The sequence below is a fragment of the Dipodomys spectabilis genome, unplaced genomic scaffold, assembly GCF_019054845.1.
Source record: "Dipodomys spectabilis isolate Male_0828 unplaced genomic scaffold, ASM1905484v1 ptg000046l, whole genome shotgun sequence".
NCBI lineage: Eukaryota > Metazoa > Chordata > Mammalia > Rodentia > Heteromyidae > Dipodomys > Dipodomys spectabilis.
Genome location: NW_024870723.1, coordinates 9,677,085 through 9,693,765, shown reverse-complemented (window position 1 = coordinate 9,693,765; position 16,681 = coordinate 9,677,085). Strand labels below are relative to the sequence as shown.

Sequence of the window (16,681 nt, the reverse complement as noted above, 5' to 3'; positions counted from 1 at the left end):
AGAGCAGGACTCTTGGAAAAAGCAACTTTTATCTCACTTTCTGTTCTCTTTTGAACCTGTTATATCAGGCTTCCTTCCTTGCCACTCTCCTGGCCTATCATCTATGTCTGTCTGTCTGTCTGTCTATCCATCCTCTCTCTCTCTCCCTCCCCAAGTCTATCTCTAATTAATCAATTTCTATCTATCTGTCTGTCTGTCTGTCTGTCTGTCTTGTCTGTCTGTCTGTCTGTCTTGTCTGTCTATCTATCTATCTATCTATCTATCTATCTATCTATCTATCTATCTATCTATCTATCTATCTATCTATCTATCTATCTATCTATCTAACTATCTATCTATCTATCTCTATATAGGGCTTGAATGCAAGTCCTTTGGTACTGTCACTTAGCTATTTTGCTCAAAATTGATACTCTTACCACTTGACTCACAGCTCTACTCCTGGCCTTTTGGTGGTTAATTTAGCTGATTTTGAACCACAGTCCTCAGATCTCAACCTCCTAAATAGCTAGGATTATATGTGTGAGCCACTCATGCCTACTACAGCAACTTTATTATTTTTATTTTTTAAATTTTTGTTGCTAGTCCTGGGGCTTTGAACCTCAGGGCCTGGGTGCTGTTCCTGTGCTTTCATTTTTGCATAAGTCTAGTGCTCTAACATTTGAGCCACAGCTTTACTTCTGACTTTATTTGGTGGTTAGTTGGATATAAAATAACCAGTGCTTGGCTGTGGCAATTTTTTTTTTTTTTTTTTTTTGTCAGTCGTGGGGCTTGAATTCCGGGCTTGGGTGCTGTCTCTGAGCTGTTCAGCTCAAGGCTAGTGCTCTACCACTTGAACCACACTGATACTTCCAGTTTTCTAGTGGTTTATCGGAGATAAGAATCTCATGGACTTTTCTTGCCCGGGCTGGATTTGAACTGTGAACCTTGGATCTTAGCCTCTTGAATAGCTAGGATTACAGGCGTGAGCCACTGATGCCCAGCTTGTGGCAACTTTTGACACAGATAAGTCCCCCCATTTATTTTATTGAATATTGAAATACAGTGTAAATTTTAAGAAAAGATTAATTCCAGGTGACATTAATCTTATAAGTGACATTGCTACGTGCAGACAAATGAGGATTTTTAATTTTTTTCTCCTGAGTTTCCATTTTATTTAATTGTTAACTGAGAACTTGAATTATATGAGTTTTATTATTTGGTTTTTGGTCTAGCAATGGTCTTTTTAAATGAATTATTTCTGCTCTGTGAAGGCATATATATTCTACAGTTAGTAATCATAATCTTCATTACATTTAAAATCACATTTGTTCATTGTATTGTTCAAATCTTATATACTTGTACTTTACGTATGTATGCATATAATATGCATTTGATGGATCTTTGCTTGCTATTCTTAAGAGCTTTGTTACTTTTTACTGTAGCATTGTCTCTTTCTCCCTTGCAGGTCTGCCAGTTGTCAGCTTTTATTTTTCAGGTGTAGAATTTTAGCTCTTTTGTATTTCTGATTTTCTGCAATAAATTCTTTTTAATAGTTTTTTCATTGGCATATTTTGGTTGCACAAAGCTGTTTTATTGTGATACATGCATCTAATTATAATATATTTGGGTGAGATTTTTCCCTGTATTATTATTTTATTGCTCTTCCCAACTTATTTTTACAGAATTCTTTTTTCTTTTTGTTCCAGTACTGGGTCTTGAACTCAGAGCCTCTTGCTCTTGGCTTTTTTCACTCATGGCTGGCTCTCAACCACCTGACACATGCCTCCAGGTCCTGCTTTTGGCTGATTATTTAGATTATAGTCTCCTGGATTTATCTACTGAAGCTGACTCCAAACTTTGATTCTAAAATCTCAGTCTCCTGAATAGCTAAGATTAGAAATATGAGGCACTGCTGCGCGATATTACTTTAGTTTACAATTCTAATAGACTTCATTAACTACTTTTTATAAGTGCCTATTTTCATACATACATATTTTGATCATTTACCACCTTATCCCCTCTTTGCTTTCCTGTCTTCTGATAGTTCCTGCCCCAACTGTCTTCTTTTTTCCATTTGTGTCTTCTTTATTTTAGACCTAAAATTCCATAGCACCTTGGCTGATGCCATAGCTTTGCTATTGTGAATAGTGTTAGCATAAATGTGATGTGCCTTTACCTCTATTTTGTACTAATTTACATCCCTTTGGACATATGTCCTCAGGCAGTATAGCAGGGGGTATTATTTAGTATTTTGATGTACTTCTATACTGATTTCCATATTGGCTTGCTATTTTACATTTCTATTAGGCCCCTCCAATTCTCCCATTGACACTATCTTTTTTTTTTTTTTTTTGCCAGTTCTAGGGATTGAACTCAGGGCCTGGGTTCTGTCCCTGAGCTTCTTTTGCTCAAGGCTAGTATTCTACCATGTGAGCCACAGTGTCACTTCCGGCTTTTTCTGTTTAGGTGGTACTGAGGAATTAAACCCAGGAATTCATGCATGCTAAGCAAGCACTCTACCACTTAGCCACCTTCCCAGCCTGTTGTTTGTTTTCTTGGTGACAGTCATGACAGGTGAGATGAAATCTCAGTATTGTACAGTATTGCATGACCTTTTATGGCTAATGATGTTGAACATTAAAAAAATGTATTTATTGGCCATTTACATGACCTTATTTGCTCATTTATTACTTGGATTATTCTTTTGGAATTTAATTTTTTAAGCTCTTAAATATCCTGGATATTCTTTGTCTGATTAATAGCTGGCAAAGATTTTTTTGTCTTTTTGTAGACTGTTTCTTCATTTTGACAATAGTTTCTTTTGATTTGTAGAAGGTTTTTTATTTCTACAATTCCATTGTATATTCTTGCTCTTAGTTCCCGAACTTTTGGAGTCTTATTCAGAAAGTTTTTTCCTGTACTTATTTTTTTAGTTGTTTTTCCATAGTAATTTCAAAATTTTCCATCTTACGTTAAGGCCTTTGACCCATTTTTGAATTTATTTTTTTATACATGGTAAGAGGTAGCAATCTAGTTTCAGACTTCTATATGTGGATACTCAGTTTTCCTAATGCCATTTGTTCATGAGGTTATCCAGCAAATATTTTTAGTATCTTTGTTGAAAACCACCAGATGGCTATAGCTGTGCAGGTATATTTCTAAGTCTTCCTATTTCATTGGTGTACTTGTCTGTTTTTGTTCCTATCACTTTGAAATATAATTTGAAGTCAGGTATTGTCATACCTTCAACATGGTATGGTGCTTTATGCTCAGAATTGCCTTGCCTATCTGAGGTCTTTCATACTTTTAATAGTTTGTTTTGACAGGTCTTTTGGGATTGATTTCTGTTATCAACCCTTTCTCTTCACAGCATTGTGTCTTCTCATCTGCCTTATTATTATGAATGCTGGAGATTTTAAGTGAAAAATTGTAGAAATTTTAAAGCTTAAAGTAATGTTGCCTTTTGGTGGGGGGCAGGTTGGGGGAGGCCTCAGTCTGGGGCTTGAACTCAGAGCCTGGACACTGTCCCTTAGATCCTTTTGCTCAAAGTTCTACCACAGCACCACTTCTGGTTTTCTGGTGGTTAATTGGAGATGAGTCTCACAGACTTTCCTGCCCAGGCTGGCTTTGAACCTTGATCCTCAGATCTCAGCTTCTTGAGTAGCTAAGATTACAGGCTTGAGCACCAGGCATGAGTGAGAGAAAGGTGGAGGGGAGGAGGAGAAAGAGGGGGAAGAGAGAGAGAGTGAGTGTGATATTAATTGGAAATTAGTGTTTCACACAGAGAGAGAGAGAGAGTGAGTGTGATATTAATTGGAAATTAGTGTCTCACAGACTTTCCTGCCTGGCCTGGCTTTGAACTGGGATCCTCAGATCTTAGCCTCTTGGGTAGCTAGGATCACAAGTGTGAGCAACTGGCACCTGGCAAGTCTAAGCTCTTTTATAACAAGATGATTGCTCTCTGGTAGATTTTTCAGTGCCTAAAATAGTTCTGTGCATAGTAAACACTGAATATGTGTTGTTGAATGAATTTATAACCAGCATGAAAAGGACACTGGCTTTCACAGTGTGCTTATAAGGATTAAGTAAGTTAATGCATATGAAGATGTGCCAGGCACATGGTAACACTCAAAATATTATTTAAGAAATTGTTGCTTCCAAATGAGCATGTCTCATTAGTACATACTATAAATGTTAAAACTCTCTGCTTTTTTTTTTTTAATAGCAAGATGATTTTTCTCCTAATTACTGTTATTATGTGCCCCAAACTTTTCACTCCTTTTCCAGTGGCTGGGATGGTAGAATGAAGTTTATTCCATAAAATGCTATTCATGTAGGTGGTAGATTTAGATACTAGATCTGTACATTTATGATTTTCAGTCAGTCATGTAGTTTGCTTTTAATGTCACTTAATGAATGGGAGAAGATTAACTAGACATAATTCCTTTTCAACGGTTAGCTTTTAAGGACTGTATTTTGGGAGATAGGCACACTCAATACTTCTATGTATTGCAAATAAAACACAAGCCTAAGCAGATGTTCAGAGAACATCAATCAAGATTGAGTGACCCGAATAGAAAATATTGACTCAAGCAAATGCCAAACTTAGTGTTTACCCTAGAGGACAATAAATCTTGTTGGTCAGTACATGCATAACACATACATTACACACACACATTACAAATTCTCACTCACTAGGTATATTTGGAAGTTTTGTGGCATGTATATCTTGGGCATAGCTTTCCCTAGACAGAATTATTTAACATACTTGGACAGGTTGATGAGCTTCTCTTTCCTCCTTGTCCTCTTAAACTTAGATAGCAAAGCTTCTGCCTTATAGTTTACATAGTCTGTGAATTTAATTAATTTGAGTTATTTTTTGTTCCTTAAATGTTGCTTTGTGTTGAAATTCCCTTTTTTTTTTTTTTCTGGTCCTGGGACTTGAACTCAGGGACTGTGCTCTGTCGCTGAGCTTCTTTGTGCTCAAGGCTAGCACTCTACCGTTTGAGCTACTGCACCTCTTTTGGCTTTTTCTGAGTAGTTTATTGGAGATAAGAGTTGCATGGACTTTCTTTCCTGCCCTAGCAGGCTTCAGATCATGATCCTCAGATATCAGCCCTCCTGAGTAGCTAAGATTATAAGTGTGAGCCACCAAGACCTAGCAAAATTCTTTTTTTTTTTTTTTTTTTTTTTTGGGGGTCCGGTCGTGGGGCCTGAACTTTGGGCCTGGGCACTGTCCCTCAGCTCTTCAGCTCAAGGCTAGTACTCTACCACTTGAGCCATAGCTCCACTTCCAGCTTTTTTCTTTTTTGCTTATGTGGTGCTGGGGAATCGAACCCAGGGCCTCAGGCATGCAAGGCAAGCGCTCTACCACTGAGCCACCTTCCCAGCCCTGCAAAATTCTTTTTAAAAGAGAAAATACCTTTGAACTTCAAAGAGCCTGAGTGCATGCATACAAAAATGCTTACATTTATATTCTATATTTTTGATACCATAGAAATTGTAATAAAGTTGATATGAGATAAAACTTCAGGCAAGATAAATATTTATAAAGAAAATCTTGGATGAGATTTGAGGTGATAGAAAAATCTTTTATGGTTTGATAATCAGATTTAACATATTAATGTTTAAAATTTATGCAAATACTGTTTTTAAAATACTAGGAAAGATAAAAATAAATCCTACTAAAAGGTGACTACTTTAATATTTTGGTACACAGCTTTCCAGATTTTTTTTTGTCATGTACATAACAGATGTGAATACATACTATTTTAGTCTGTTTGGGCTACTGTAATAAAACACTGAATAATTTATGAGTGACAGAATTTTATTGCTCACAGTTCTAAACATTGGAAGTACCAGGTTAAAACTATAGGAGATTTGATGTTCAGTGAGGGCCTGTTCTTTCAGATGGGGCCTGCTTTGTGTCCTTACTAGGTAAACTGGAAAAACTGCCTCTGGCCAAGTACATTAATACCTTTTAGAAGGGCTTTGCCCTAATGACTTCCTACATTACCCCTGTCCCAACACCATTGTATGAAGGATTAAATTTCAGCATATGAATTTTGGGAGGAGAGAAACAGTCAGACCTTAGTCTATATGTAGATATTTGTGTGTAAAAATGAATAAATGGGAAAATACATACTTACAAAGTATTAATATTAAATTGTTTCAATAAAAGTTTTTTACATTTTTAGATTACAGATATGGCAGTTTAATTGGCCAATGAAAAGGTTGTGTGATCTTTGTTGTGATTCCTGAAATTTTCCTAACTGAGCATATTAATAAGTAGGATCATTGTTTTGATTGACAATGAAGCTTTCATAAATTTTTTAGGTGCTGGGTCATCAGCTATAAAGAGGCCATTTGAAGATGGGTTAGGGGATGATAAAGATCCCAATAAGAAGATGAAACGAAACTTAAGAAAAAGTATGTAAAATCTTCAGTCATATCAATGTGAACTAGAAAGGATTAACAACCTTACATAGCAAGATAGAAAATGAAGAATGTGACTTAATTTGGAGTTTTAAGAACCAGATCTTTTTTTTTTTTCCTTTTGCCAGTTGTGGGGCTTGAACTCTGGGCTTGGGCACTGTCCTTGCACTCTTCAGCTCAAGACAAGTGCTCTACAGCTTGAGCCACAGCACCACTTCTGGTTTTCTAGTGGTTTATTGGAGATAAGAGTCTCATGGACTTTTCTGCCCGGGCTGGCTTTGAACCGTGATCCTCAGATCTCAGCCTCCTGTGTAGCTAGGATTATAGACGTGAGCCACCGGCGCTCGGCTCAAGAATAAGATCTTAACAGAAATTGATCATTGAACACACTCTTCTTGTGTTTGCATGCTTCATGGGATAATAAATATTAATATTGGCAATATAATTATTACTATATCAGGTTTTTTTTTTTTTTTTGGGTCCGGTTGTGGGGCCTGAACTCTGGGCCTGGGCGCTGTCCCTCAGCTCTTCAGCTCAAGGCTAGTGCTACCACTTGAGCCATAGCACCACTTCCGGCTTTTTTCTTTTTGCTTATGTGGTGCTGGGGAATCGAACCCAGGGTCTCAGGCATGCAAGGCAAGCGCTCTACCACTGAGCCACCTTCCCAGCCCCACTATGTCAGTGTTACAATTATACGAGCATAAGCAATTTTAGAAGTACTTAGAAAGTTAGTTTGTATGTATGTGTTTTGTTTTGTTTTGTTTTTTTTGGTCAGTTGTGGGGCTTGAACTTTGGACCTGGGGTGCTGACCCTCAGCTCTTCAGCTCAAGGCCAGCACTCTACCACTTGAGCCACAGCTCCACTTCTGGTTTTCTGAGTGGTTTATTGAAGATAAGAGTCTCATGGACTTTCTTGCCCGGGCTGGCTTTGAACTGTGATCCTCAGATGTCAGCCTCCTGAGTAGCTAGGATTACAGGTGTGAGCCACCAGCACCCGGCTTATGTGTGTTCTTTTGAAGTTTTCATTAAAAACAAAACAAAACGTGATTAAAAGGAGTCTATAAATGTATAACTTAAAAGCAGTTTGTTTTTTTACATTTCTGATCTTATTTCTCTTTCTTTTAATTAGTCCTGGATAGTAAAGCAATAGACCTTATGAATGCATTAATGAGGCTAAATCAGATCAGACCTGGGCTTCAGTATAAGCTCTTGTCTCAGTCTGGCCCTGTCCATGCCCCAGTCTTCACAATGTCTGTAGATGTGGATGGCACAACTTATGAAGCCTCAGGACCATCCAAGAAAACAGCAAAACTTCACGTAGCAGTGAAGGTACTGTATTTCTTTTACTAACTAAATGCTTTGTTATTTTTATTTGATTAAAAAGTACTTATTTTCCTATAATAAATTAACAATGTCTTCATACTTTTAATGAGAACAACTTTTGTTACTTCTGGATCACAAGATGATTTTTTGTTGTGAAATAATTTATGCTGGTTTCATGAAATTTAGAAAACCGAGAAAAAGTTAAGTAAAAAAAATCAGTTGTATATTTCCATGGCATAGTTCATTAATATTTATAGGTAGTTTTGTTTCCAATCTTAATGTATTTTGTTTAACTTTTCAAATTGAGCTTACAATGTCCATATATATAATTTTATGCTCTATAATTATTTCTGTTGATCTTTCATTAGTTTTATAAATAATTTTTAATGACTGATTAACATGATGAGAATACTCTATTACTTATTCAAATCTTTCCCTATCATTGGATATTTTGTAATTTCCATATTTTCTGTCATAAATAAATTTGATAGTATCTTTGGACATGGTACTATTTTGTGCTTCAGAATCTTTCCATAGGGAATAATATTTTCTATTAGACCAATAAATCATGCATGTAGATTTATAGAAAAGTATCCCAAATGGAATGTCTCTACAGAGACATTTAACCTCTTGTCGAGTAATATCAACATATCAGTGATCCGATACACTGGAGATAAAATTTTCACTTAGGAAATGTCATGTTACAGAATGGTAGAAAAAGATCGATCAGTTTTGATTTGCAAGTATTATTAATGTAGATTAAATGCTGTTGTAACTGTCTTAGATATTAGGAATATGGTAATAAAATAAGGTCTGTACTTAGAGAGTTTGCATTCTAATGAAGATATGGTGGAAAGACAAACAGCATATATATATATATATATATATATATATATATATATATATATATATATATATAAACCAAATATGTAATTGTCATATATACAAACAAGTATATAATGTGCCAGATTAGAACAAGTCAGAAAAATAGTAACAAAGTGATATAAATACTAAATAGTCTGTCTTGTTTACAAAAAAGGTGTCTAAATGATAATGAAAGTATGAGTTTAAAATGAGTAGAAAAAAATCCAGGATTAAAGTTAAAACTTACAATAATTAAGCTATACTGTACTCTTGATAATGTGTTACAAATTTTAGAGCTGAATTTTGTAGAAAATAGTCAATGAAATTTGTGAAGTAAACCACAGAGTCTGAAAGTCACAGCTGTTTTGATGTTAAGATCAGGTGAGCATTTCTCCTTGCCTGGATCTTCACAAAAAAAGGGTATCAGTGATAACTGTTAAAGTCTTCTACACTTTGATACATGTAGTCAGTTGTAATTTGTAGGATTTTTTTTTTTTTAGTAGAGGAATAAATTTTGCCATGGAGTAAGTTAGATGTTATTTTTATTTGATGCAGTAATATGTTTTTATAATACAGTTTTTTTTGTCTATGCTGGTACTGGGGCTCATGTTGGTACTAGGGCTTAAACTCAAGTCTGGGCACTGTCCCTTAGGTTTACTGCTCAAGGTTTGTATTCTACCACTAGAGCCACTGCTCTTCCAGCTTTTTGGTGGTTAATTGTAGATAAGACTCTCTCATACTTCCCTGTGGCAACTGGCTTCTAACTGCCATCTTCCCATCTCAGCCTCTTCCTTAATAGCTAGGATTTGAAGTATAAGCCACTGGCACCCAGTCTTTATTCTTTTTTATTTTATTTGTTTGTTTATTGTTGGTCCTGGGGTTTGAACTCGGCCTGGGTACTGTCCTTGAGCTCTTCAGCTCAAGGTAGCAATCTACCACTTGAACCACAGCACCACTTCCAGTTTTCTGGTGGTTAATTGTTGATAATAGTCTCACGAAGTTTCCTGCCCAGGCTGGCTTTGAAACGCAATCCTCAGATCTCAGCCTCCTGAACAGCTATGATTACAAGTGTGAGTGACTGGTGCCCAACCTTTATTCTTTTTTTAAACTTGTAAAATCCGAAAAGAATGAAGTGAAAAAAATTTCTTTAGTTTGATGCAAACTTGGAGTTGCTCTCATTGGGTGTACAACCTTAATCCAATCTTTTTATTTTTACATTTAGCATGAATCTTATATATTTTTACATACAACATGAGGGAGACCCACATCTTTCTTTGGCTCATCTAAAAACACATTTTTTAAAAAACATCAAGCTGCCATAAAGCAGTTGGTTTAGGTTTAGATGTTTTTAGTTTTACTGTTTTGCAATCTTTTGATAATATTTATTGTCTCCTAAGATATGTTCTAAAGGTAGACTTTGTAGGCCAAAAGGAAAGCATATTTTAATAATTCATTAATTTATTTAAAAAGTTACTGAAAATACTATGGTATTACCAAATTGCCATCCATAAAGGTTAATACAGTATATTACAAGTTCCACTTCAAAAGAGTTTCACATCCAGTGTGTTCCTGAAAGTGAGTCCTCTAGATAAAACTCTTTACAGAGTTAGTAGTTTGATGGACCTGATAGAAAATTATACCAGAGAATCAGATTATAACTGTCAGAAATAGGTTCCTCCACATGAGCTTGGTCTGGCTACCTAACAGTTGGCATACCAGAGTGCTGGAAATTAGAGGCCAATTTGCTCCCTCCTTTCCCCAGAGTCTGGGCTCTGTCCCTGAGCTTCTTTTGCTCAAGGCTAACACTTTACCACTTGAGCCACAGCTCAACTTCCAGCTTGTTTTGGTAGTTTAGTAAAGAATCTTTCCTGCTTGTGCTTGCTGGCTTTGAACCTCCATCCTCAGATCTCAGCCTCCTTATCAGCTGTTCATTGAGACTGATTCTTGTGAATGTTTTGCTTGGGCTGCCTCAAACCATGACCCTCCTAGTGTCTGTCTCTTGAGTAGCTAAGATTATAGATGTGAGCTGCTAGTATCCTGATGAGACACTCCTTAAGCACAGTTGGTAAAAGGTCTAGTAGTAGGATTACAGGCCTGAGCCCCCAGTGCCTGACTGTTTTTTCATTTCTTTATCTTGGTATCCACCCCTCTCACAAAGGACGCCTTGAGGGACATAATCAGCTATATTCTATGCAGAGAGCTTCAGTCTTTGTGGAAAAGGTTAGATTGGAGATAAGGCTCTTTAAAAGAGGTTTTTAGAGTAATCAGATGTTCTGAGAGTCTGATATCAAACCTCCATTCTACAGAAGCTGTGGATGTTAGCTTCTTTCTAGTAGAGAGCCATATGTAGAATTGCATGTATTTTCTTTTCACTCTTGACCCCTAGTTTTTGAGAGCATACTTTCTCTGTGTTTGCTCTCTTCAAGGAAAAAGATATCTCAGTTTCCTGTCTCCTGTCTCCTTTCTCTTGTCTCTCTGTCTCTTGTCTCTGTCTCTCTTTCATTCTATATGTGTATACACACATGCAGTATTCATAAGCATGCATTTTATGTACAACACATATGCAGTATACTCATGCATATGTTGATATACACAAGTATAAGTATAGATGCACATATACATATGTGTATACATATATAATTTTTGGCATTTAGGTTTTAACTTTTAGCCTACATTGTCTGTTAATTTTGGACTGATGAACTGTCTGGTATGAGATTTCTCAGGGAGAACATAGTTGGAGGACTCTGCAGAGAAGGTGTTTTCTTTATAAAATTTTGATGAGGTTATAACCAAATGATGTAGTGTACTTAGTGTAAAACTTCAAAATTTAAGATATTACAAAAGTGTTCTTGGCTTTACTCCCAAAAAAATACAAATTATTTATTTATGATTTAAATGCCAAGTTCCCCGTATATGAATTGGACAAATTAATTTCTAGTTCTCTTGGTACAGAGTTCCACTTAAGCCCTTTTTTTTGTAGTTTAGAATAACACTTTTATTTATATTGGCAAAATCCTTATCACATAATGCCATTGTCTATAAAGGCTTGTTTCTCATTCATGTGGCTATGGCAGTTTTTTGAAACTGGGGTTGAGCTCAGGGCTTTGTTCTTGTTATATAGGCAGTCTATACCTTGAACTATACCTCCAGCCCTTTTGCTCATGTTATCTTTGAGCTAGGTCTCTAACTTTTTGCTCAGGTCAGTCTGGACCCTGATCCTTCTATGTATGGTTTTGACTGTATCTGGAAAGACAGATATACACCACCATATCCAGCTGTTCATTGAGATGGAGTCTTATGAATGTTTTCCTTGGGCTGCCCTCAAACCACTATCCTCCCAGTCTCTGTCTCCTGAGTAGCTATGATTTACAGTTGTGAGCTGCTGATATCCCGATGAGACACTTATTAAGCACAGCTGGTATGATAAAGAAATATGAAATATGGCATTGCTGCTGGGTGCTGGTGGCTCATGCATGTAATCCCAGCTACTCAGGAGGCTGAGATCTGAAGATTGCAGTTCAAAGCCAGCCCAGGCAGGAAAGGCCATGAGACTTTTTTTTTTTTTTGTTGGTCGTGGGGCCTGAACTCTGGGCCTTGACACTGTCCTTCAGCTCTTCAGCTCAAGGCTAGCACTCTACCCCTTGAGCCATAGCACCACTTCCAGCTTTTTCTGCTTACGTGGTGCTCATGCATGCAAGGCAAGCACTCTACCACTGAGCCACCTTAGCAGCTGATGTGAGACTCTTATCTCCAAGAAACTACTAAAAAAAACCAGAAGTGGCGCTGTGCTCAAGTGGTAGAGCACTGGCATTGAGTTGAAGAGCTGAGGGACAGGGCCTAGGCCCAGAGTTCAAGCCCCACAACCCTAGGGGGGAAAAAAAAGAAATATGTCATTGCTCTCCTTTTTTTCCCTCCAATTGTTGGGGTTGATCTCAGGACTTTGAACTTGCTAAGCAATGCTCTACTAATTGAGCCACACTGCCAGTCCTGTTTTTTTTTGTTTGTTTTTACTTTTTCTTTTTTTGGATAGAGTCTCTATCTAGGGTGACCTCAACATTCAGTTTCTCCTACCTATTCTTTTGACTTAATTGGGATTACAGGTATGTGCCTCGATGCCAGGTTTATCTGTTGAGATCATGGGTAACTTTTTGTTTTAGCTAGCCTCAATCTGCTTTCGGAGTAGCAAAGATGACAGGTATGGAGCCACTGTACTTAACTGGCTTTTACACTATATCAATTTAAAACAGCTAAAAGCTATAACATTCAAGGATCTTTGGGACCTGTCTCTGATTCCTCTGACATATTGTCTTATTGGCTGGTGATGTAGCTCAGCAGTGAACAGGTGCATAGCATGTAAAGGCCTTGAGTTTAGTCTCCACTAGTCCAGTATAAAAATAAAGTTTTAATTAGTAACTGACATCAGCATCAATTTACTTTGAAGAAAATGTACTAATAAATGCATTTTCTTGTGGACACAGACACATTGCTCAACAAATTTTATTTCAGTAACGTATGAGACATCTCAGGTATTGAATAGGAATTTTGAAGTTTGAACATTAGAGATAGCCATAAAGCTGTCAAGCCTTGAAGGGAAGGATGCAGATAGAAGCCACAAGTGTCTCTGGTTCACTTAGTATGATAAATAAACACAGATGCTGAATCTGAATTTTCAAGTATAATTTAAGTTGAAAGCATTGTTGGTAAGTACCATGCTTTAGATTTTATTTTGTAATTAACAGGCAAATTCTTGATTTCCCAATCTGGGCCAATTCCTTTAATGAGTTGAGAACTTAGAGGTTAGCTTACCTAGTTTCATGATTTGTCAATTAGAAATTTGAGGACCAGAGAACTATAGAATTCAACTCTGAGGTCTTTCCCTTCTTCGTCCAGTGTACTTTTTTCAGGTTCTTTTTAACTCTCCCCAACATTTCATTGTTTAAACCTGTGTTCTTTATTTTCTCTATCATTTCCAAATTAAATGAACCAAATCAAATATAACATCAGGTATGAATTTCTTTCTCTCTCTCTCTCTCTCTTTCTTTCTCTCTCTCTCTCTCTTTCTTTCTTTCTTTTCTTTTCTTTCTGTTATTTAGTTGGACATGGGGGCTGAACTCTGGGCCTGAGTGCTGTCCCTCAGCTCAAGGCTAGTGCCCTACCACTTGAGCCACAGTGCTACTTCCAGCTTTTTTCTGCTTATGTGGTGCTGAGGAATTGAACCCAGGACCTCATGGGTGCAAGGAAAGCACTCTTACCACCGAGCCAACTTTCCAGCTCCGTCATCCTTATTTAAACATAATTACTTTGAGGAGGACTTCCTCATTTTTCATACAGTACTACTTTGATACTTAGCATATGTAACCAAGAATTTATAGAATTTTTAGCCCTATATTGCCCTTTCTTAGTGTTTTATGAATCTAAATGTTATAAATATGAAACTTCTGTTCTAAGTTTCCTCTCTGTGATCACTGGTATCTGAATAAAACTGAGTTAAAATTATACCTCAATGTAATTTTCATAGGTTTTACAGGCAATGGGATACCCAACAGGCTTTGATGCAGATATTGAATGTATGAGTTCCGATGAAAAGTCAGACAATGAAAGCAAAAATGAAACAGTGTCTTCAAACTCAAGCAATAATACTGGAAATTCTACAACTGAAACCTCCAGTACCTTAGAGGTATACTTAACTGTTTTTTCCCCTTGGGGGGAGAATTGTGATATATGTTCATTGTAGAAGATTTGAGATGTCAAAAAGAGTAAAAAGTCAAGTATATATAAACCTGTATGTTGTAGAGGCATACATTACTAACATTTTGCTTTATGTCCATCCAGATTTGTTTCATGAACATTTTATGTAGGCAGCCATATTTTCATGATGGTTTACATCTTGGTTTTATATAACTTAGTACTAGAAATATTTGTCAAAATAACTGCATATTGTACAACATTTGAGTAAATATACCCTAATTTTACTAGCATTTTCCTACCAATGGCCACGGAAACTGCTTCTGTAATTAGAATGTATTGTTTGTATCACCAATAACCAGAAGACAAAAGACTAAAAGATCTGGCGGAGGAAATTTGGAATTATTTGAAGTGTGTGCTAAACTAAATTTGTAGGAGACATAAGGCCATCATTTAGTTGGTTCACCCTTGTTAGAAGACCTAGAATGTACCTCAGAATATGAGAAGTCCTGACCTTTGATTTTATCATTGCAGATAATTGATTGGATGAAATCCAGTGTATTAGGAGGGCGTTCCTGGAATCCTTGTTTATAGCATTATTTGTAAATAAAATTGACTCTAGAATTACTGCAAGAGCTTTTTCTTTTTTTCAAGTTCTTTTCACCTTGTTAGTTGTAATAGTAAATATGCTTGTTATTAGTTGTAATAGTAAATATGCATTAAGGACTCAATAGACTAATTCTTTTCAGTCCATAAATCCCTTTTGGTACCTGCTTAGCTTTAGGTGTTGTAGATGTTGTTGTTCTGGGCCTGAAAATGATGCTGGGCAAGAAGGCAAAAAGATAACGTTTATAGAAACTCCTAATGTTATGTAACAAGCACTGTGATTCCAGAGTAATACAATGTGAAATCTCAAAGTAGACACTGGTTGTGTGACTGTCTCACATACGCACAGTTCTATAATGTCAGTGGTAGTACAGCAAGAGCATGGTTTTACATGATGAATTTTGCCATGTGGGGAAGGGAGTGAAACAAAAGCATTGTGGGGCCGAAAGACAATGAAGTACAATGACTGAAGGTTGAAAGTTCAAGTTTGTGAGGTGCCATGGAAGCTTGTTTGGAGAGCTGTTAGGGGCTGAAGCCTGAGGAGGACATTCTAGACTCTCCTGCAATGGAGAAGAGAACAGGAGTGGCACTGGCTGTGGAGAATGCACTGCTTGTTCATAGGAGGTAGTTATAGCTCCAGAGGTGCTGTTTCACTGGTGGTGCATTTACCAAGGGAATGGAGGAGTCATGAATTCACACTGTACAAAGTACAAAGGGAATAATTAGTAAGGGAGAGAACAGAGAACAGTGTGAGCTGTACTAATAGCAGCCACATGAGTATATGGAGGTTTTAGTGGTGGCTATTTAATTCTGCATAATGTAATATTGAGATGGAGATCATTTAATTTTCATTTCTTTAAATAGCTTAATTGATTGAAATTCAAGGTGTTTGTGTGTGTGAGAGAGAGAGCACATATAGAAGTTATAGTGGTGGCAGTTTAATGTATTTAGATGGAGAACCCTTAATTTTCATTTTTTAAGTTAAATAGCTTAAATAAAATTTAAGATACAGATGTGCTTGTGTGTGTGTGTCTCTATGTGTCTGTATATGTGAGTATTTGAACCCAGGGACATCCATCCATACATCTGCTGAGCATGTACCCTGACACTGAGCTACATTCCCAGCTCTGAAGTTTTTAGTTTTTAAGTCTGGAGGCATTAAAAAAAAAAGTCATTTTAGTGAAAGAGTAGAGAGTGATTAGTATAGATTTGCCTTAAGAAATTTCTTATTACCCTTTTTTTCTAGACTTTGGTGGCTCACTCCTGAAATCCTGGCTACATAGGAGGCTGAGATCTGAAGATTGCCATTCAAAGCCAGAAACCTGAAAGTGTAGTTGTGGCTCAAGCTGTAGAATGCTAGCCCTGAACATAAAAAAGCTCACCCAGGCCCTGAGTTCAAGCCCTACTACTATGCCCCCCCCCCCTGCAAAAAAAACCCTAAAACACCCACAAACAAGCATTCTCTTTACCCTTTTGAAGATGATTAGAAATTTACCATGAAAAATTTCAAATATAAATTATGAAAATGGATCAAGAAAAGATGCTTTTTAATTGTAGAAGACTCAGGAGTGATGATCTTAGAATGGTTTCACTTCTGAGGCAGCAGCTTTAGAATGCTTCATTATGACAGTGCTAACTAAATGCATGTCATGGAACTTGAACTCAGGGCCTAGGTGTTGTCTATGAGTTCTGTTGCTCAAGGCTAGTGCTCTACTACTTGAGCCACACTGGTTTTTGGTGGTTAATTGGAGATAGGTCTCACAGACTTTCCTGCTCAGATTGGTTTTGAA

General features: G+C 36.9%; 1 protein-coding gene across 4 annotated transcripts in view; it reads left to right on the top strand.

Annotated features, from left to right (window-relative positions):
- The window catches only part of LOC122107043 (spermatid perinuclear RNA binding protein), a 131,301-nt gene that overhangs the window by 84,376 nt on the left and 30,244 nt on the right, over positions 1–16,681 (top strand). For all 4 annotated transcript variants that reach the window (XR_006147287.1, XM_042678614.1, XM_042678612.1 and 1 more), the window contains 3 exons: positions 6,316–6,408; positions 7,543–7,742; positions 14,119–14,277. Coding sequence is in view for 3 of the 4 variants with exons in the window: in XM_042678614.1 (XP_042534548.1) it covers positions 6,316–6,408; positions 7,543–7,742; positions 14,119–14,277 (452 nt within the window). In the remaining variant the exon portion in view is untranslated. The remainder of the gene's footprint in view (positions 1–6,315; positions 6,409–7,542; positions 7,743–14,118; positions 14,278–16,681) is intronic.